We start from the raw sequence: 19,787 nt of genomic DNA, 5'->3' as shown, positions 1-19,787 counted from the left end.
GAGCATGTGAGTGTGGGCTCTTTCTCAAATACACAAATAAAAATCTTAAAAAAAAAAAAAAAAGAAGAAGAAAAAAACCTCAAAACAATAGTGTTTTCAAAAACTTAACACGTGTCTGCAAAGAATTAAAAATAAAGCCAAACCCCAGCCATCTGGTCTTCCTGGAGCACTGAGTGCTTTATCTAAATTACATTTACCTTAATATGCTTAACGGCTTGCAAGTCAATAATAAGACAAATAATCCAGCTTTTTTGTTAATGGGCAAGGGATTTGCATAGACATTTCTCCCAAGAAGATATATAAGGGGCCAATAAGCACATGAAAAGATGCTCAATATCAAATACAAATCAAAACCACAATGAAGTACCACCTAGCACCCACTAAGATGACTAGAATCAAAAAGATGTTCATCAAATGTTGGCAAGAACATAGAGAAATCTGAATCTTCACGCACTGCTGGTGGGAATGTAAAATGGTGCAGCTGCTTTGGAAACAGTTTATTCAACAATTAAACAGTTACCCTGTGACTCTCAGCAAGCCTACTCTCAGGTATATAACCAACAGAACTGAAAACAGGTTCATATGGAAACTTGCACATGGTTATAACAGCATCATTCATAATAACCAAAAAGTACCAAGAACCCAAATGGCCTTCAAGAGATGTATAAACAATGTTGTATTTCCAGACTATGGATTATTATTCAGCCATAAAAAGAAATTAAGTACTGATACATGCTACAACATGAATGAACCTTGACAAGATTATGTCAAATGGAAAAAGCCAGACAAAAACACAACATATTGTGATTCTATTTATAGGAAATGTCCAGAATAGGCAAATCCACAGAGACAGAAAGCAGATTAGTAGGTTGCTAGAGGTTGGGAGGAGGAGGGATGGGAAGTGAGTATTATTTGGTATGAAGTTTTTGGGGAAAATGATGGAAACATTCTGGAATTAGATAGTGGTGATAGTTACATAACCTTGTGAGCAGACTAAAAATCACTAAATATAGTTTGTAATGCTGAATTTTATGGCATGTGAACTTTTCTCTGTATGTGTATGTATGGATATACACAAACACACACACAAAGTTAACAGTTGTTGCTGGCACTGCCAATTCTTGCCCGCCCAAGGTCTTCATATACAGAACAAGAGATAACCTCCAAGCACTCTAACCACTCTGATATTTTAAGTGTTAATGTCTAAAAGCAAGAAGATGTACACATTAAAGAAGTACCTCTTCTTGATGTGGGGCATTGAACACATGCCTTCATCTCTACTTCCTCCCACTGCCATTAGAACAAGTGATTATCAAATACACCACCTAAAGGCAAAGAGTAGGTGAGGAGAGTTTAGCAGATGAGTGTGAACAAATTTTTGGGAGGTGGAAACTGGCCTCAAGTGTGAGCAGAGCTCTGAAAAAGGAGACCTAAAGCTGCTATAGGTGAGCTTATCAACAAGAAGCTACCTGAGGAGCACACAGAAGCCAGGAAAACCTCAGGAAATGAAGAGTCCATGTACCATGGAAGGCAATGGTGTCCCCTAGGATCCTAAGTGGGTATTGACAGAGTCTGTAGATACAATAATTAGACCCCATGTACACTGTCCCCATCCCAAACAGCTAGGTGACCAACTCTGCCCCAATAGAGAAGGAGGGTGAAATCTGTGGAAGTACAGAATCAAAGAGGCTCCAGGGCACTCAGTTGCAGGTGTGGTGGAGATTGGAAGCCGCCGATATATTGGGATAACTAAAGATTTGGTGAAAGCTCATAGCCTCTTGCATAACTGGGGTCTAAAACCACCAGCTGCTAAGTCTGTATTTTGTTCCCTCTTCCTCCCACCAAAAGATACAATAATTGGGCACCTGGGTGGCTCAGTCCTTAAGCGTCTGCCTTTGGCTCAGGTCATGATCCCAGGGTCCTGGGATCTAGGCCCATATTGGTCTCCCTGCTCAGCAGGGAGCCTGCTTCTCCCACTCCGACTCACCCTGCTTGTGTTCCCTCTCTTGCTGTGTCTCTCTGTGTCAAATAAATAAATAAAATCTTAAAAAAAAAAAAAGATAACAGTAATTGTTCTGTGCAGAAACCTGTAGCATCTGTTAGAAGCCTCAAACCCCGGTGCCTGGGTGGCTCAGTGGGTTAAAACCTCTGCCTTCAGCTCGGGTCATGATCTCAGGGTCCTGGGATGGAGTCCCATATCGGGCTCTCTGCTCAGCGGGGAGCCTGCTTCCCCCTCTCTCTGCCTGCTCTCTGCCTATTTGTGATCTCTCTCTGTCAAATAAATAAATAAAATCTTTTTAAAAAAAATGAAAAAAGAAGCCTCAAACCCAAGAACCTATTAACACCTCTGGCCCGCTCACGCAGAAGTCATGGTCTCCATTTTCTAGGACCATACACTTACAGATGCACAACAGATTTTTTTTTTTTTTTTGAAATGCCTCTAACATAAAAGACAAAGACCAAAACCGAACTTTTAAAAAAGTTTTTTCTTTTTAAAGATTTTATTTGAGGGTAGCATAGGTGGCTTAGTCATTAAGCGTCTGCCTTCCACTCAGGTCATGATCCTAGGGTCCTAGGATCTAGGCCTACATCGGGCTCCCCGCTCAGTGGGAGGCCTGCTTCTCCCTCTCCCAATTCCCCTGCTTGTGTTCCCTCTCTCACTGTCTCTGTCAAATAAATAAATAAAATCTTTAAGAAAAAAAAAAAAAGATTTTATTTGAGAGAGAGAGTGTCCATATGCCTGAGTAGTGGGGGAGAGGCAGAGGGAGAAGGTCGGCAGACTCCCCACAGAGCAGGGAGCCGGACTGGGGCTCCATGCCAAGATCCCAAGATCATGACCTGAGCAGAAGGCAGACTTTTAATCAACTTAGCCACCAGGCGCTCCCACACAAATTAAACTCCTAAGAAATTTTCAAGAAGAAAACAAACAGAACAAAGAAAAACTGTAATTCAGGGGCAGTTCATGTGGACCAGAGTTTCTACTCTGTCTGAAAGGTTGCCATCCTACAACCTCAGAGATCTGCTGAGTAACAAAACCAAGAACCCATGAAAATACATGCCAAGTTCTTCATCTCTCCGCATCCCCATCTCCACTGACATAATCCAAGTCAGCATCTTTCCCTTGGACCCTGACAACAGCCCCCTAGAATCCAGAGGGTCTTCAGGCTTTAAACTTATTTGAGAGAGTGAGAGAAAGAGAGAGAGCAAATGCTCACAGGAGCAGTAGGGAGGGGAAGAGGGAGACTGAGGGAGGGAAGGCGGGGGGTGGGGGGTGGGGGGGGAGCAGACTCCCTGCTGAGCAGGAAGCCCAACACAGGGCTCAATCTTGGGATCATGACCTGAGCAGAAGGCAGACGCTTAACAAACTGAGCCACCCAGGCGCCCCCAGACTAATTTCTGCCAAATAACTCTACATGTAATATTTAGAGAGATATTTAAGAAAAAAATAAATCCAACCATTTCCAATCCCTGATTTAACATTCTCTATGGCTTCTTAGCCAATCCCCTTGTGCTAGCCTAACAAGGTCTTTTACCATCTGTCTTGGTCTGTCCACTTCTTCCAGCTCTTGTCCTCCTACTCCACTTGACACTCCACCCCCTCCTCCTTGTTTCCTACTTGCCAATCACACCCAGTTCTTTCTGTTCTTAGAACACAAGTTCATTCTCACCTCTGTTCTGCCTAGAGGCTCCTGGATTTGGCTGCTCATAGTATTTGTATATTGTCCGTCTCCCCTCACGGATACAAAGTCCCATGAGAACAAGTACAATGTTTCTCTTATTTACTGCTGTTACATCACTTACAAGAGTATCTAATGTGTGGTATACGCCCAAGAGGTACTTACTGAATTAATAAAATTATAGCGTAAAGACCTCAAAGTTTTAAGGGTAGGGGTGAAATGGCAGAAGATGAAAAAAAAATTAAACCATTAAATAATATCAAAATATTAATTTATCAAAGCACCAGGATCTAGCAAAACTTTAAAAAAAATAAAGATTTTATTTATTTGAGAGACAGAGATCACAAGTAGGCAGAGAGGCAGGCAGAGAGAGAGGAGGAAGCAGGCTCCCTGCAGAGCAGAGAGCCCAATGCGGAGCTCGATCCCAGGACCCTGGGATCATGACCTGAGCTGAAGGCAGAGGCTTTAACCCACTGAGCCACCCAGGCGCCCCTAGCAAAACTTTATTGATGTTAGGATTAACATTTCCCTTGACCAAGGAGGTTTCAATGTAAAAACAAAAACAAAAACTATTCTATCAATGACAGTATCCTAATTATGATAATATGCTACAGGTTTGCAAGGTATTATCATTGCAAAAACTGGACAGAAGATAAATATGATCTCTCTGGTATTTCTTACTATTTCATATTAATCTACAGCTACCCTAAAATAAAGTTTATTTTTAAAAATTCTAATCTAAAGATACTATTCATTCAGCCTGCTTCTGTAGTACCACCCCAAAATGTATTCATCTGATGAATATTTTCTGGTGATAAAAGCTCACTCTTAGAATTTAGAGTAATAAAGGAAGTCTCTGTTTCTGATATGTGATCTATTTTTCTTGCAGCTCAGGACATCAGACTCCGTTCTTAAACACACATAGCACCTGGTCCATAGTCGGTGTTCAATAAATATTTATTCAGTGAGCTAATTATTTCTGGGAAAGCCAAAATGACCAAGGCACAGGCTGTGAACTCCTAACACTGCCTGTCACAGCATTCCAACAGCGAAAGACACCAACTCTAAACTGTTCACATAACACTATGCTTAAGCAACAAAATGCCCAAAATGCACAGTTGACCCTTACCCACATATATTACTCAATTGTTCCCTACAAATTGCACTACACACTAAAGTAGGACAAAGAGGGGCGACTGGGTGTCTCAGTGGATTGAGCCTCTGCCTTCAGCTGAGGTCATGATCTCGGGGTCCTGGGATTGAGCCCTGCGTTGGGCTTTCTGCTCTGCAGGAAGCCTGCTTCCCCCTCTCTCTGCCTGCCTCTCTGCCTACTTGTGATCTCTCTCTGTCAAATAAATTAAATCTTAAAAAAAATAAAAAAGTAGGACAAAGAAATACTGTCAGACCACTTAAAAAATAATATTCTTTAATTACTGAAATAGCCCTGGTCTAACATATTAGGACCCTTTCCAAACATTAACTAGTTAATTTGTGGTTTGGGAAGGACAACTGCATCAAGAAGTAATTACACAAAGAGTACCTACTTATCAATTCTGGTCAAAGATGAAGTGTCAATCTCCTGGTTGTGATGTTTTTCTTCCTTCTATTAGAGAACAGTTGATGGATAAAACAGAATGCTTTTCTATTTTATCAATCTCTTGCCAATGACATATTAAGAAACATTTGAGGGACAAACATCCTCTAAAAGAGTATCTAAAGTATTTTAATTTGACTTATCATTTTATCACTTACAATCCTAAAGTTACAAATTAAAATTGGTGACTTATATCAAGCTCTGAGCATTTTTCTTTGATCACTTATGTAACCATGAACACTTCCTCCTTTACCTCATGTTTCCCCACAGACCGTCCAAACTGAGATCTAAACCAAGTCCAGTGGCTGCTGTCCTTGAACCTGGTGAGTTCAACTGAATACCAAGTATTCAATTTAACAAAGGAGTTGATTTAAACAGACAAGGAGCAGGAAACTCAGAGCTGAAGGTAAAACCAGCTCTTGATGTGCCCCATTGTTCCTTGGCATACTAAATGGTCATCCCATTAGCTGACCTCCTATCTCATCTGAACTAAATACCAAAGCTGAATGCATCTCTTTAAGGCACATGTAGCCTCATCCTTGAATTTCCAGATTTGTATCACCATTGTTCTTTCTCATTTCTTTTCTAAAGTGGCAGCATTTCTAAGAGTCACCAAAGAAAAACAGGTTTCATTTGGAGGAGGCAGTTGGGAGACTCGTATAGCCTCCTCTGTTGTGCAGAAAAGAATCTCTGGAGCTTATATTTAGCAAATATATAATCTCTTAACATTAACACTATCCTATGAATGAAGAAACTAGATTAACAAGTAAAGCTTAAAGAGGAAAAACAAAAACAAAAACAAAAAAAAAAACCCTACCAAAATAACAGGGAAGCCAAACTTAACAGTTCTTCATGTTATCACTGCACAACTATAGGCTCTCAATACTAGTCACAAGTCAACTTTAGAAATTACCTGTAAAGATGAACTCTCCTTCTGCCTCTAATTTTGGCATTGACCCTAATACTTAACTTCCATCCGAACAACTCCTTTTCTTCTTTTCTAAACCTTCAGACTACAGACCATATCCATACTCAACCAGAACTAGGCTATGAAAAAAAGTAAAACTCCTGTTTTGGGGGAGAAAACTTTCAGTTTAGTGGAATTACAAGGAATACTTTAACTTAATATGTATTTCATGTGGTCCATTTGAAAACAGCTTTTTTCTTTTTTTTTTTTTTAAGATTTTATTTATTTGACAGAGAGATACACAGCGGGAGAGGGAACACAAGCAGGGGGAGTGGGAGAGGGAGAAGCAGGCTTCCTAATGCGGGCTCGATCCCAGAATCCTGGGATCATGACCTGAACTTAAGGCAGATGCTTTACGACTGAGATACCCAGGCACCCCGTTTTCCCCTTTTTAAAGGTACAACTGAACTCAGCTTTTCTACATTGAGGCAAAACTTCCAACTGCCTATTGGCAAGTAAGCTGGGCTTTATTTAATACGATCTAATGAGGTATTTTTTTTTTTCATCTTAAATACGGCATGCCATCATAATAGTGGATGTTCTCCTACCTTAGAAGTAGGTCTGCTTGGGATGCCTGGGTGGCTCAGTTGGTTAAGCAGCTGCCTTCGGCTCAGGTCATGATCCCAGCGTCCTGGGATCGAGTCCCACATCGGGCTCCTTGCTCGTCAGGGAACCTGCTTCTCCCTCTGCCTCTGCCTGCCATTCTGTCTGCCTGTGCTTGCTCTCTCTCCCTTTCTCTCTCTGACAAATAAATAAATAAAATCTTAAAAAAAAAAAAAGTAGGTCTGCTAAAAAAAAAAAAATTAAAATTAAAAGAATTTAAAAATTAAAAAAAAAAAAAAAAGTAGTAGGTCTACTTTCCTTAACTAAACTGACCTGACAGTCACCTCAAGGATGAGGTGGAGAAGTTCAGGGAAGCCATCATAGAACATATTTGCAGATTACAAAGGGATTACAGTTTCCCCTGCTGAGCAGGAAGCCTGATGCAAGGTTTCAACCTAGGACTCTGGGATTATGACCTGAGCTGTAGGCAGCTGCCTAATGACTGCGTCACCCAGGCACCATGAAAACAGTCGTCTTTAAGGGAGACTTACCTTCAGGTAAGTTCAATTGCACATCACCACTGTTACTCATGCCCTTTCCAGGCCAGTTATTTTTTACCCTGAAGAATGACAGAAGAGGAGACAAAAACCCTGAAGCACCATCTCTTCGACTGGCAGCCTCATTCACAACAGAATAGAATCCTTCAGGTTAAACAACAAGATGGCAAAGTTACTTGGAAACTGGGCCATCTAAAACTACCTTTGTTAATGGTTTTAAGATTTTGAGGGGTGCCTGGGTGGCTCCAATGTTTAAGCTTCTGCCTTTCACTTAAGTCAAGATCTCAAGGTTGTGGAATAGAACTCCATGCCCAGCTCAGTGGGGAGCCTGCTTCTCCCTTTCCCTCTGCCCATCCCCCTGCTTGTGCTCTAATCAATAAATTTTTTTAACAGATTTTATTTATTTGGGGTGCCTGGGTGGCTCAGTGGGTTAAGCCTCTGCCTTCAGCTCAGGTCATGTTCTCAGGGTCCTGGAATCGAGCCCTGCATTGGGCTCTCTGTTCAACGGGGAGCCTGCTTTCCCCTCTCTCTGCCTGCCTTTCTGCCTACTTGTGATCTCTGTCAAATAAATAAAATATTAAAAAAAAAAAAAAGGATTTTATTTATTTGAGAGAGTGAGAGAGAGAGAGCAAGAGAGGAGGGAAGGGCAGAGGGAGAAGCAGGGATCCCGACACGGGGCGCAATCCAGAGACTCCAGGATCATGACCTGAGCTTGAGGCAGAGGCTTAACAGATTGAGCCACTCAGGCGCCCCAATAAAGAAGAAAAAAAAAGACATTCTAGATCTTGAAGACTTAGCATGAAAAAAGGAATTTAAAAAAAGAAAAGATGTTGAGAGCAAGAGAGAGCAAACATGAGCATGAGCACAAGTGGTCGGGGGTGGCCAGAAAAAGGGAGAAAGAGAAGCAGAGAAGCAGAGAAAGGGGAGAAAGAGAAGCAGACTCCCTCCTGCGGAGCAGGGAGCCTGATGTGGGGCTCCATCCCAGGACCCTGGACCCTGACCTGAGATGAAGGCAGATGCTTAACCGACTGAGCCACCTAGACACCTCCAGGCTAATTTTTCTTAAAAATGTTTTTGAGCAGCTAAAAAGCATTTTTGTCAGTATGTGCAGGCTTGTGACCTGTACGTAAGTTAGCACCACACCAGGAAACAACTGAAAAGGAAATTAAGAATTCTATTCTCAGTCACATCAAGAATAAAATACTTAGAATTTAATAATAAAAAGTGCAAAACTGATACTCGAAAAGTACAGAACATTGTTGGGAGCAATCAAAGACGACCTCAGTCTAGGGAAAAACTTCCATGCTCATGGATTACAAGATTTAACATTGTTAAAATGCCAATACTTCCCAAACTTATCTACAGATTCAAAACAATCCTGATCATCCAGTCCCAGCTGGCTTCCTCAGACAGTAAGCACTAACCACTAAGAAAAGATGATTTACAAGAATGAGAAGGGGCACCTGGGGGCTCAGTCGGTTAAGCATCTACCTTCAGGCTCAGGTCATGATCCCAGGGTCCTGGGATTGAGTCCTGCATCAGGCTCCCTGCTTCTCCCTCTCCCTCCCAGCTCTCCCTGCTTGTGTGCTCTCTTTCTCTGTGTCACATAAAGAAAATCTTTGAAAGAAAAAAAAAAAAAAAAAAAAAAAGAATGAAGAGTATGGCCTGCCTGGTTGGCTCATTTGGAAGAGCAAGTGACTCTGGATCTTACAGTTCTGAGTTCAAGCCCCAGGTTAGGCGAAGAGGCTACTCAAGTAAAAAAACCTTAAAAAAAATTAACAGTACATCTTGCATTTAGGAGTTACTTTATAGATTAGGGTGTTATGAACCTGTAACAAACAACACTGCATTAGTCCTAACTCTGGCCTCTAAGACTCTCCCAAGGTAGGATTTATTGAAAACTCGCATGTAAACCCTGATATACAAATCAGGCCTGTTCTGTAATGTAACCTAATCACTGCCAGGTTCCTTTAATGGCAACACTCCCAAATCCACCTGGAAAAAATTTGTGGGGGCGGAGTGATGGGAGCGGAGGGAAATCTGCAAAAACAAACAAAAATGAAAAGAGGAAAAAAATGTTCCCTGACTTCCTTCCGTAGGGTCAGAGGTTTTAAATACATAAAGGAGAAAATATTCAAAAAATCTTCTTGTAAAAATCTGCCAGGCAATTTCTATTAAATAAATGGGACAAATGTTACTTTGTTTGATGTGAGCCAAGCTATTTCTACATACCACCTGAAGAGCTGAATTAGCCTATCACACTAATATAATAGGTTACCTGCTTCCAGTCCCAGTAAATGTCCTTCACCAGGTTTTAGGTAGAAAAGCTAACCTCTCTTAACTAAAAAGTTATGCCAAGTCTAGTTTACAGATTATACTTCTTCTCCCTCCCCAAACACCATTTAAAAGCAATCTTTAAAAAGGAAAAAAAAAAAAAAAAAAAGCACACACATGGTCAATTAATGCCACTGAGAGGGATTTATTCTTCCATTAAATAAAACAATAGCTCTCTGAACTGTTCATTTAGAGCTGCAATTCCAACCAAGATTTACATTAAGATTTTTTTTCTTATATCAAAAACAAGACTCCAGTGCAAAGGAAAAGAAAATCGCTCAGGAACAAAAATTTAAAGACCTCCAAAGAAAGTTCTTTTACATTTGAAAATAAAGGCAGATGTTACTACTGTACACTGATGGAGGCCCCAGGATGTGCTCACAACATCCTTACGCATCACAGAGCGGGTTATAGCCATTTGACACAGCGCTCTCCCTTGAAGGCACAGAGAGACACACAGTGTGTCCTTTGCAGAAGAGGCTCAAGGTTTTAGCTTACAGAACTGTATGTTAACGACAGGTGCACTGAGTGGCTATCATGTCTTCATATTCTTTGTAAGCGATTGAGCCATCTGGCTCAATGGTCAGAACACTGAGAGGGCTGTATTTAGCAGGAACACATGACGGTCTTGGCACTGAGGAGTCGAGCTTCTCATGGATGATGTTTTGCACCATGGTGTGAACTGGCGAGCCATACCGATATCCAACTGCCCTGGGGCACTCCCCTTTGCAGTATCGAGGGTTGTATCTGTGCGGGGCCACGATCCAGTTGTCCCACTTCAGCTGGCTGAAGCTAAGCCTGAAGTCATGGAGCTCGCACTCGTGTTGGGGAAAAAGAAACTGTTTAAAGTACTCACTCAGATTCAAAGAAGCTGGAACCAGAGGCTTGTTCAATGCCAAGCTGACAGTTTCCCGACCTCTCCGGTGACGGGAAGATCTTACACCCTCTGCCGACCCTTCTCCCTTGGAGCAGACAGACAGACCACCGTTCTGGTCAGCACGCTGTGAAGGCCTCCGTTGGTAGCGAAGGGAATACCACCCATGATAAGCCTGAGCACTTGTGTCATTCAGATATAAAAGCAGTGAGGGGGGCACCAGAAGAGTCATGTTAAATGGCTTGTCCCAGGCTGAAGAATCCTGCCGCTGGCCTCTCTCGCAGGTTAAATTGACAGACATGTGAATACTTCTCTTGTTGGAGGCCACTAGAGGCCGAAGAGGAGTGGTCACATCAACCTCAAACCATCTGTATTTCTTTTTACTTTCAAACTGTAAGTTGAAGTTAAATGAGGACTGAGCTCTACGGGGGGTCCTGCTAGAAAACTCTGGCTCTTTGATCACCAGGTTGCACACACATTTAACAGCAGAGGGAAAAGAAATGGAGTTGCTGAAAGTATAGAGCAAGACTGACTTCAGTAAGTTTTCAACGGCAGTAACACGATCCAGGTTAAACAGCAGATCCAATGATGGAACAGATCCTGAGAAGAAAAACAACCCACCAGCAGTACTTTAATACAAAAACCGGACAGCAAGTCATATCAAGGCATGTGTCCTTCATCATGCTTTTTCTCCCTTCTCTTTCCCCACTTCCTCCAGCCTTAAGAAAGGGAGTTGGGTGGGGGGGGGGGGGTCAGTTTTAGAGAAAATACAGGGCACAGACATCATAACTAACTGCCAGCGAGTATGACTGGCTATTTTATCACCAGAAATTCACAACAGTTTTGGTGGTGAACAAAAACAATGGAGAATCATTACATTTCCCAATCTCTGGTTTCCCAAGCTCAGCCATTGGCTCCAAACAGCTAGTAAATTCTATTTTTCTCTTGGAGAGTCTCTAGAGAGGTAACTGTAATAAACACATTTACCAGCCTTGTTAAGAAAACTTTCTAAGACCTAATGAACAGAGTCAATGAAGAACTTAATGGTCTAATTTGGAACACTTGAGATTAACAACAAATGGAAGCTTTAAAACCACTCTAGTAGAATAAGACCTCAAGGAAGATGGGAAGGCTTTAAACAGCCACAATTGACCCACTAAGTTAGAATGGTTTGGTCATGAGCTGGCGAATCCAGGTTTGTTTGTTTTAAAGCACCGCTCCTTTCTCTCACACACACAGGACTTCAAAGGTGCTGGGTCAGATTGATGACTAACACTTTGTTCTTGGGAGGACCTACTGTTACAAATGCAGTCTTCCGCTTTCCTCAAACAGAAAGCAACAAACAAGGGGAAACATCCTATTTAACACAATATACCAGTAGCTAGGAGACGTTTTAGACATATTTCCAGGTCAGCATGGATAGAATGAGAATAAGAAAACAGAAGTTAAAATACCTGGTTTCCAGTCTTGATTTTGTGACCTTGGAGAAGATGCTGACCTCCAGCAACACTCTGCTCAGTCTTTAGAGCCAGTAAGTCTCTTCTAGCTCTAAAGTTCTACCATATGGGGGCGCCTGTGTGGCTCAGTTGGTTAAGCGCCTGCCTTCAGCTCAGGTCATGATCCAGGAGTGTCAGGATCAAGTCCCTCAGTGGGGAGCCTGCTTCTCCCTCTGACTCTCTCCCCTGTCATGTTCTCTCTCTCTCTCTCTCTCCCCTTCTCTCAAATACATAAAATATCAAAAAAAGATAAACTTCTACCATATGAGCCCACATTAATCCATGAGGGCATGAAAAAGAAACAGTAAGGTCAACTACCAGATTTGTTTCAGTGTGGATACTGAGTATCACGCAAAATAAAAAGTATTCATGCAAAATAAGAAGTAATTCAAGGAGCAAGGCCCAGCTCCATTCTGTAACTGAAATACAGACAACTGTATCATCTTCCCACCACCCATTAACGAATCTGCTTCTACATACCTGTTGCCTGGTCCCCAGGAGCCTGCTTGCGCTGGGCACAGGATGTGAAGAGCCGAACAGTGTTGTAGAAAGGACTTCTGTTGGATTTAGGGATTCCCTCCTTGGTTGCATATGCCTTATAGAGCCTCTTCATGTAGCGCAAAGCTCTGGAGTCTGGCTGCAGCTTAGGGGTGCCACCTTGCCCATCATACAGAACCTTGAAAACAGGAGAAAGGAAGTCAGATCTGTCTCCTTCATCTAGACGCTGTAGCAAGGACCAAGGCTCAGCCTCAGACTTCAACTCAGCACCAGCTGCAATCTGAGTTTCTCCTCTAGAAGCCTGAGAACCAAGCCTAGTAGGAAAACACAGCCAGGAAAAGCAGGAAAACCAAAGGAAGAAGTTGCTGAGAAGCGCCATGGCCTAGAAGAACTAGCAAGGGATACATTTCCCCCTACCAGTCTTCTTGCTAAAAAACCAGGAAGGGCCTAGGTCAGTCTTTTAAATAAATTTTAGGTGTGTAGGTAGGCTAGGGTCACTTCTGTAATCAGACCTCAAGGATGCCTAGCTGAAGATAATTTTTGTCAGCTGTGCATCTAACTGCTGATTAACGTCTTATTTATCCAATTTGTCCTCATTAGATATGGATGCATTCTGGTTATTTCTCTTTCTTCTCCCCCCCCTTTTATTTTTAAAGGTTTTATTTATTTATTTGACAGAGATCACAAGTAGGCAGAAAGGCAGGCAGAGAGAGAGAGGGAGGCAGGCTTCCTGCTGAGCAGAGAGCCCAATGTGGGGCTCAATCCCAGGACCCTGGACCATGACCTGAGCCGAAGGCAGAGGCTTTAACCCACTGAGACACCCAGGCAACCACCACCCCCCTTTAAAGAGGGATTTATTTAAAACTCTTTAAGTTATTGTTACGCCAATGGACTGGTTATGCAAGCCAAAAGGTCAAGAGAATTGAGAAATGATCTCAAAATCACCCATTTTTTGAGATTAAGATTCTTAAAATGTTCCTTAGGCGCTTGCTGAAACTTCCAAAGCAAATGGGAAAGCTATTCATGATAATAGGAAGATCTGTTGATACGCAGTGTTTTGGATTCACTCTTCCTCTTCTTTCATCCTCCTCACCTCTCTGGCTTCCAGGTGCTTAGAATAATTACTTGTTGCATGCTTATTTGGAGAGTGAGAAAAAGTCACAATTGGCATTGAAATTCCAGGGAGCAGACAACTGTTGGGTTGCCCAGTTCTCAGGGAGTTTCCTATAGAATATGTACTTGGAATACTGGAATATTCTTTAAAAAGGACATCGCCTTGAACCTTGACTCATGTTTAAATATAATACTTGATCCTTTGCTTTGGTCTGCACATTTATCTGTTTATATTTTGGCTGAAAGGTTTAGAGATGTTTGCAGGGTTTCACAGTTTTTTAAAAATTAATTTAATTCGCTAGGGTGTTCTTGTCCTTGGTATAGGACTTATGTTCTTGGAGCTGAGACAAAGCTAGAGATGATGTTTTAGGAAAACGAGGCGCACCATGAAAGACTGAAATGAGGGCATATCCAGTGCACCCGTGAGGAGACCATGCTGGAAGGAAGTCAACCCACACTCATGGTACAAGATTCAGAAGCAGTCAGTGCAGCACCTACGTTGATGAAACTGAGGGACGTTCTGCACATTTTAAGCTCACTGCTTGCCAAGACTCTCTGGCCCCAGGCTAGGAGGCAGGGTTCCATAAAACACACGCAGACTGTTGAATGACAGCTTACTCCAACATCACATATGGCTGGCAATTCCATGAACAAAAACATTTACAGACGCTCTGCGTCAGGCAGAAAGGCCAGGCCCGCAGCACCCTTCCGTAGAAAGTACTTTCGGAAACGCCGAGAACGCCCCCGCGGCAGTGAAGCGTGGGCGGCAGACACGCCCCAGCCGGCACCGCAGCCTGCCCCCGGCTAGACCTGGGTGGGAGGTGGTGGCAAGCAGGCGAATATGGAGGTCGCCTCGTTTCTCCTACCGCCACCCACGGCCGGTTATCATGTTTGCCCTTTCCTTGGGAACTCTTCCTGGGGCGCAACTTGAGGAAACGCTTTTATTCTACCCGGGGAAAGTCTGAGACCCGCCAGTGGATTCTCGGATCAAGGCGGCCGAGAGAAGCCCCAGATGCACGTCCCTGATCCTGGTACTGGGTCGTTGATGTTCTGAAAAGAACCGACCCCTTTAGCGCTTGGACCAGAGCGCAGAAGGCTGCGAGCGGCGGCCCCTCCTCCGGCCTCAGTGTGCTCTCCACAGGCGCTGGGCTCGCAGGCCCTCAGGGCCTGGCCCGGACAACGCGCCCTCGACGCCGGCTGGCCCCTCTCTCTCCACCTCTCTGTGCCTCCCAGCCCAGGCCGCTTCCTGCGGCTCCACAGCCGGGAAGGAGGCTGAAAGGAAGCAGCGGAGCCTCCCGCGGCGGCCCGAGGCAGCAAATCCCATGGCCTACTCCGAGCCTCAGGTTGGGCCCCGCCCCCTCCCGGGCCACCACGACCGGCCGGGGCACTTCCCTGCAGAAGGGGCAGCAACGGCGCCTCCCCCTGGAGACGCCTGGAAAATGGTACTCCCCGGAAGTGACTTCACGGCTTCCTGGAGCGGCTTCCAAACCTAGCGGAAGTGACGGACGGAGGCTGCTGGTTCCCGCGACTGTGGAGGGCGAGGTGACCCCCTCGCGGGAGTGAGGTCCGGGCGCGCGGTAGTGGGAGTCCGTGGGAGGGTGGGGGCGCCGCCTGGGCGGGGAAGGGTGAGGAGCTCTGGAGAGGGCGTCTTGGGTCCAGGACGGCGCGTCCCGGGATTGAGGCAAGCGCCCGTCCACCCTCGGTCTTGCAGACGCCGCCGCGACCATGGGCCGCACGTTTGGGAATCTGACCCGCATGCGGCATGTGATCACCTACAGCTTGTCGCCCTTCGAGCAGCGCGCCTTCCCGCACTACTTCAGCAAGGGAATCCCCAACGTGCTCCGCCGCACGCGGGCGTGCGCCCTTCGCGTCGTGCCCCGTGAGTGCTTTGGCCCGGTTGGGGGGCTGGACTCCGGTTAGACACTGAGTGACAGCGGGCCCCTCATTGAGCTCCCTCTGCTTGCCACACACACGTTTTCCATTATTTCAGTGTTCCTGAAAGCCCTTGCACAAGTGTATCCTCCCCATCTCACAGAGGAGCAAACCGAGTCATGAACAGCGGGCCCAAGGTCACTTGTGTGATTCCAGCGTCTCCCTCTGAGGTCATCTTTACCCACTTCGTAGCGATGAACTGTTCTGTGTGAAATGGGTAGCAGATAGTGATGATAGTAATAGAGCATTGTGAATTGGCCAAAAACCCCCCAGAACCCCAAAGAAGTGTGCACTGGCGTGTTAAAGAGCGAAGTATATGTTACGTGCATTACATCTCATCTATCTCACTAACATTTTTTTAAAAAGATTTTATTTATTTATTTGACAGACAGAGATCACAAGTAGGCAGAGAGGCAGGCAGAGAGAGAGAGAGGAGGAAGCAGGCTTCCTGCTGAGCAGAGAGCCCGATGCGGGGCTCGATCCCAGGACTCTGGGATCATGACCTGATCCGAAGGCAGAGGCTTTAACCCACTGAGCCACCCAGGCGCCCCTCACTAACATTTTTTTAAATGTGCATCTGGGGAGAGAGAGGGAAGTTTTGGTGATGGATTTTTCTGGAATGGGCCGTCCTTTTGGTCACCTGTAAAATGGGAGTGTGGTGTAACCTTCCTTGATCATCTGGTTTAAAAGTGGCTTCTTGGAAACTAGAGACAGTAGGGCGGAGCCTGCAGTGAGTCAGAAAAGAAGACTGAGGACCCTGGTGTCTTCCATGGGCTTGCTACTTACTCTCACTTTTTATTTTTAAAGCGTTTGTAGGGTTTTATCTTGTCTACACTTGGGGGACCCAGGAGTTTGAGAAATCCAAGAGGAAGAATCCAGCTGCCTATGAAAACGACAAGTGAGCCATTCATCTGAATAGTGATTACCGGTGTATGAGGGACCCTTCTTTGGGAGAGGAGTCTACACTGTAGTGTCTTGAAGACGTAATAAACTACTTATGGACTGCACTGTTGTGATTTTGCATTTTTGTGAGCAAGTCCCTGGTGTGACTGCTGATGCTTAAGTTCATGACCTCCCCTTCCTAGCCTGAGTCCTCAACAGTTTGGCTGGTCTGCGAGTCTGGTAAAGGATCTGGACTCCGTGCTTGTTCTATAATCTACAAGAAATTAGCGGCATCTACTCCTGCAGCTTTTCACTTGTGTGTGGGATGAACTGTGGGGTTGGTTTCCAGTGGTCTCCCATAATAACAATAAGATTTTGGTAACTATAATTACTGTTTCAGGTACTTAGCTCTTTACACAAATAAGTACTTGTAAAACTTCACAACTACCTTTGAATTAGGTATCGTTATTGCAGTCGTTTTGCACATGAGGACCTGGGAGCGCAGTGAGAGTAAATAATTTGACTAAAATGACTCAGCTAATCAATGGTGGAGTCTGGCACTAAAGTTTTTGCTCTTAAAGCTATACTAGACTGCCTTTCCTGCTAAGACAGGCTTGCCTTAGCCCGAGGGGAAGGAAGTCAGCTATAAGAGGAGGGGGTGAGGGGCACCTGGGTGGCTCAGTGGGTTAAGGTCTCTGCCTTCGGCTCAGGTCATGATCCCAGGATCCTGGGATGGAGCCCTATGTCAGGCTCTCTGCTCAGCGGGGAGTCCGCTTCCCTTCCTCTCTCTCTGCCTACTTGTGATCTCTCTGTCAAATAAATAAATAAAAACTTAAAAAAAAAAAAGGAGGGGGTGAGGTCACCCCTTGGCCTCTAGAGCTAAACTGCCTGTGTTTGTACCAGGTTGGTAATAGTGGGCCATAATGCTAAAAATGTTTACTCTGGCCCTTTACTGAAAAAGTTTATCCCTGTTTTAAAGGCTTTAAATTATCTTTTTAGTAGAAAGCTACCCTTCCTCCACCTGGAGATGGTAGAGGTAGGTGTTGGTAGTTTTATGCTTCTGGTTCTCTGCTCCATTTTCAGAAATTTCCTCACTTCTAAGGATACTTGTTGCTTGTCCAGAGCAGTAACTTTTACAGTGTAGTTCAGCTTCTGGCTGTAATTTTTTTCTTATTCTAATGATTATTCTCATCTGTTAGGAACTGAAGTTAAATACTCAAAACAAACAAAAAAAGGTAATATAAATTGCATTGATTGGGAGGCAGCATAAAGAACCTGAGTCTGGTGAATTTAGGCCCACACCCTTAACCTGTGCTGCTTCAACTGTATGATACAAGAAAGAAACGTGTGTTCCTGAGCTTTGACCTTTTTGTTGTAAGACGATGTATTAATACAAAGCCATAGGGTGTGGTAATGGTGGAATGAGTGATCTGTAGGAGTCTGGCAGGCTTAACAGAGAACAACTACGATGAAAACTGCCTCGGGGCGCCTGGGTGGCTCAGTGGGTTAAATCCTCTGCCTTCGGCCCAGGTCATGATCCCAGAGTCCTGGGATGGAGCCCCACATCGGGCTCTCTGCTCAGAGGGAGCCTGCTTCCTCCTCTCTCTCTGCCTGCCTCTCTGCCTACTTGTGATCTCTGTCAAATAAATAAATAAAATCTTAAAAAAAAAAAAAACTCCTGCTTCACCCAACATGGTCCAGTTTTCCTGGGCTCTCTGTATTTGTTCTCAGGGTTTGTTACATGTTTGGGTCATAGACTGTTGAGGATCCGATGAAGCTGTGGACCTGAAGATGTAAATGCATCACCCATCCTTCATTCTACATAGTTTTTGTTTTTAAGATTTTACTTATTTGAGAGGGAGAGTACAGGGTAGGGGGCTGGTGCCCAGTGGCGAGGATCAGAGGGAGAAGCACACTTCTCGCTGAGCAGGGAATCTGACATGGGACTCTGTCCTGGGACTCGGATCATGTCCTGAGCCAAAGCCAGGCATTTAACCAACTACATAGTTTGAACAGCACCAGCGAAAGCTACTTCCTTGACAGGCCTTTCATCTGTCTTTCTCCCTCTGGCTAGCCCCAAGCTTTGAGGAGATGGCTACCCTCTCCCATCTTCTTGGCTTCATTTTACCACAAGACTTTATTTCTTTCTGTTCCTTGGCTCCTTTGGATATAACAGCTGAAAAACAAATGTACCCTTTCTCAGCTCAGGTCAGGTGACCAGGCACCAAGTATGGGTCTGAATCCTTTCTATCCCAGGAGCGCTCTGAGAAGACCCTGATGTAAGCCCGGTTACCTGCTGAGCTGCCTTTGAAGAAAATTATGAAAGTCTGCTGTAAGCCTGTCTCTCCCCAAAGGGCTTACTTCTCTATGCTGGGGGGCACAGAGCCCTGTGTAGCAGGGTGCTGAGGTAGGTGGGGAGGCTGGAATGTGGTGAGTTGTATAGCTCAGTGCTCCTGTATGTGCCATGGGATCTGGGATGATTTTTTTTTTTAAGATTTTATTTATTTATTTGATAGAGATCACAAGTAGGCAGAGAGGCAGGCAGAGAGAGAGAGAGAGGAGGAAGCAGGCTCTCTCTGAGCAGAGAGCCCGATGTGGGGCTCGATCCCAGGACCCTGGGATCATGACCTGGGCCGAAGGCAGAGGCTTTAACCCGCTGAGCCACCCAGGTGCCCCGGATCTGGGATGATTTTAGGGACCATTCTGTCTGCCAAAATCTACAAAGAAAAGGGAAACATGAGTGAAATCTCTCAAGGAAGAAAGGGACCACTGCTGTGGGCCACAATGCCGGTAACCATCCACATGGAGTCTCCAGCCCTGGGTGTGGCGCCTTCCTCTGCTTCCAGGGCACAGCCACTCATTTCACTCTGCTGTCCTCAGCGGGGCCCTACCCCCACCAGGGCTTTTATCTCTGCGCTGTACAATGTGGCAAAGTGGACTCCAGGTTGCCAACCAAGTCCCAGAGATGTAGGCCTATCTAGTGTAGGCTGTGAAGTCTGTGCCAGGTCCAGCCCCAGAAAAGCAAATACACTTTGACCCTTGCAGTTTTACCTGGAAGTTTCTCCATTTCAGAGTCTTTCATTTTTTATTAGGCACATCCTACTCAGGGACAGCAGAAAAGTCTCCAGTTACTGCCGAGCCTTCATGGTCTCCTCTCCCCCTGGAATGTATTTCAAACTGCTCACGGAGTTACACCCACTTTCTCCCATTTCATCCTCCGCACTTAACCTCAGCGGTGGAAAATCCCTGGGAGTTGTTACCAAGCAATCACTATCAAACATGCTTCTCATTTTCTTCCTGTAAATTAATCATTTGAACCC

The 19,787-nt window shown here is 44.7% G+C and overlaps 2 protein-coding genes across 6 annotated transcripts; one reads left to right on the top strand and one right to left on the bottom strand.

Annotated features, from left to right (window-relative positions):
- Positions 1 to 10,181: 10,181 nt before the first annotated feature.
- Positions 10,182 to 13,520, bottom strand: LOC111141226 (growth differentiation factor 9). Of its 2 annotated transcripts, XM_022493643.1 has the most exons (3): positions 13,486 to 13,520; positions 12,523 to 12,718; positions 10,182 to 11,146 (listed from the first exon to the last, which is right to left on the bottom strand). In XM_022493643.1, the coding sequence occupies exons 2-3, from the start codon at positions 12,653 to 12,655 to the stop codon at positions 10,182 to 10,184; spliced, it is 1,098 nt and encodes a 365-aa protein (XP_022349351.1). In that variant the 5' UTR covers positions 12,656 to 12,718; positions 13,486 to 13,520. The 2 variants fall into 2 exon arrangements, with proteins under 2 accessions (XP_022349351.1, XP_022349350.1); XM_022493642.1 differs by lacking the exon at positions 13,486 to 13,520 and having other exon boundaries at positions 12,523 to 12,919.
- Positions 13,521 to 14,597: 1,077 nt separating this feature from the next.
- Positions 14,598 to 16,592, top strand: LOC111141027 (cytochrome b-c1 complex subunit 8). Of its 4 annotated transcripts, none has more exons than XM_022493357.1 (3): positions 14,598 to 15,217; positions 15,365 to 15,532; positions 16,402 to 16,592. In XM_022493357.1, exons 2-3 carry the CDS (start codon positions 15,379 to 15,381, stop codon positions 16,485 to 16,487), a joined length of 240 nt encoding a protein of 79 aa, XP_022349065.1. In that variant the 5' UTR covers positions 14,598 to 15,217; positions 15,365 to 15,378; the 3' UTR covers positions 16,488 to 16,592. The 4 variants fall into 4 exon arrangements, with proteins under 4 accessions (XP_022349065.1, XP_022349062.1, XP_022349063.1 ...); XM_022493354.1 differs by having other exon boundaries at positions 14,616 to 15,195; positions 16,393 to 16,592; XM_022493355.1 differs by having other exon boundaries at positions 14,616 to 15,212; positions 16,393 to 16,592.
- Positions 16,593 to 19,787: the final 3,195 nt, after the last annotated feature.

The sequence above is a fragment of the Enhydra lutris genome, unplaced genomic scaffold (assembly GCF_002288905.1).
Source record: "Enhydra lutris kenyoni isolate GAN:26980312 unplaced genomic scaffold, ASM228890v2 scaffoldscaffold5, whole genome shotgun sequence".
In the NCBI taxonomy this organism is placed as follows: Eukaryota; Metazoa; Chordata; class Mammalia; order Carnivora; family Mustelidae; genus Enhydra; species Enhydra lutris.
Note: the sequence above shows the minus strand (reverse complement) of the source record. Positions and strands in the feature narration are given on the sequence as shown.

Excerpts from the sequence above, each read along its gene's own strand:
- LOC111141027 (XM_022493354.1), top strand. The coding sequence starts at position 15,379 with ATGGGCCGCACGTTTGGGAATCTGACCCGCATGCGGCATGTGATCACC. Across the intron at positions 15,533-16,392 it reads CGCCCTTCGCGTCGTGCCCC|CGTTTGTAGGGTTTTATCTT; the intron begins GTGAGTGCTTTG and ends TTATTTTTAAAG.
- LOC111141226 (XM_022493642.1), bottom strand. The coding sequence starts at position 12,919 with ATGGCGCTTCTCAGCAACTTCTTCCTTTGGTTTTCCTGCTTTTCCTGG. Across the intron at positions 11,147-12,522 it reads TCCTGGGGACCAGGCAACAG|GATCTGTTCCATCATTGGAT; the intron begins GTATGTAGAAGC and ends TTTTCTTCTCAG.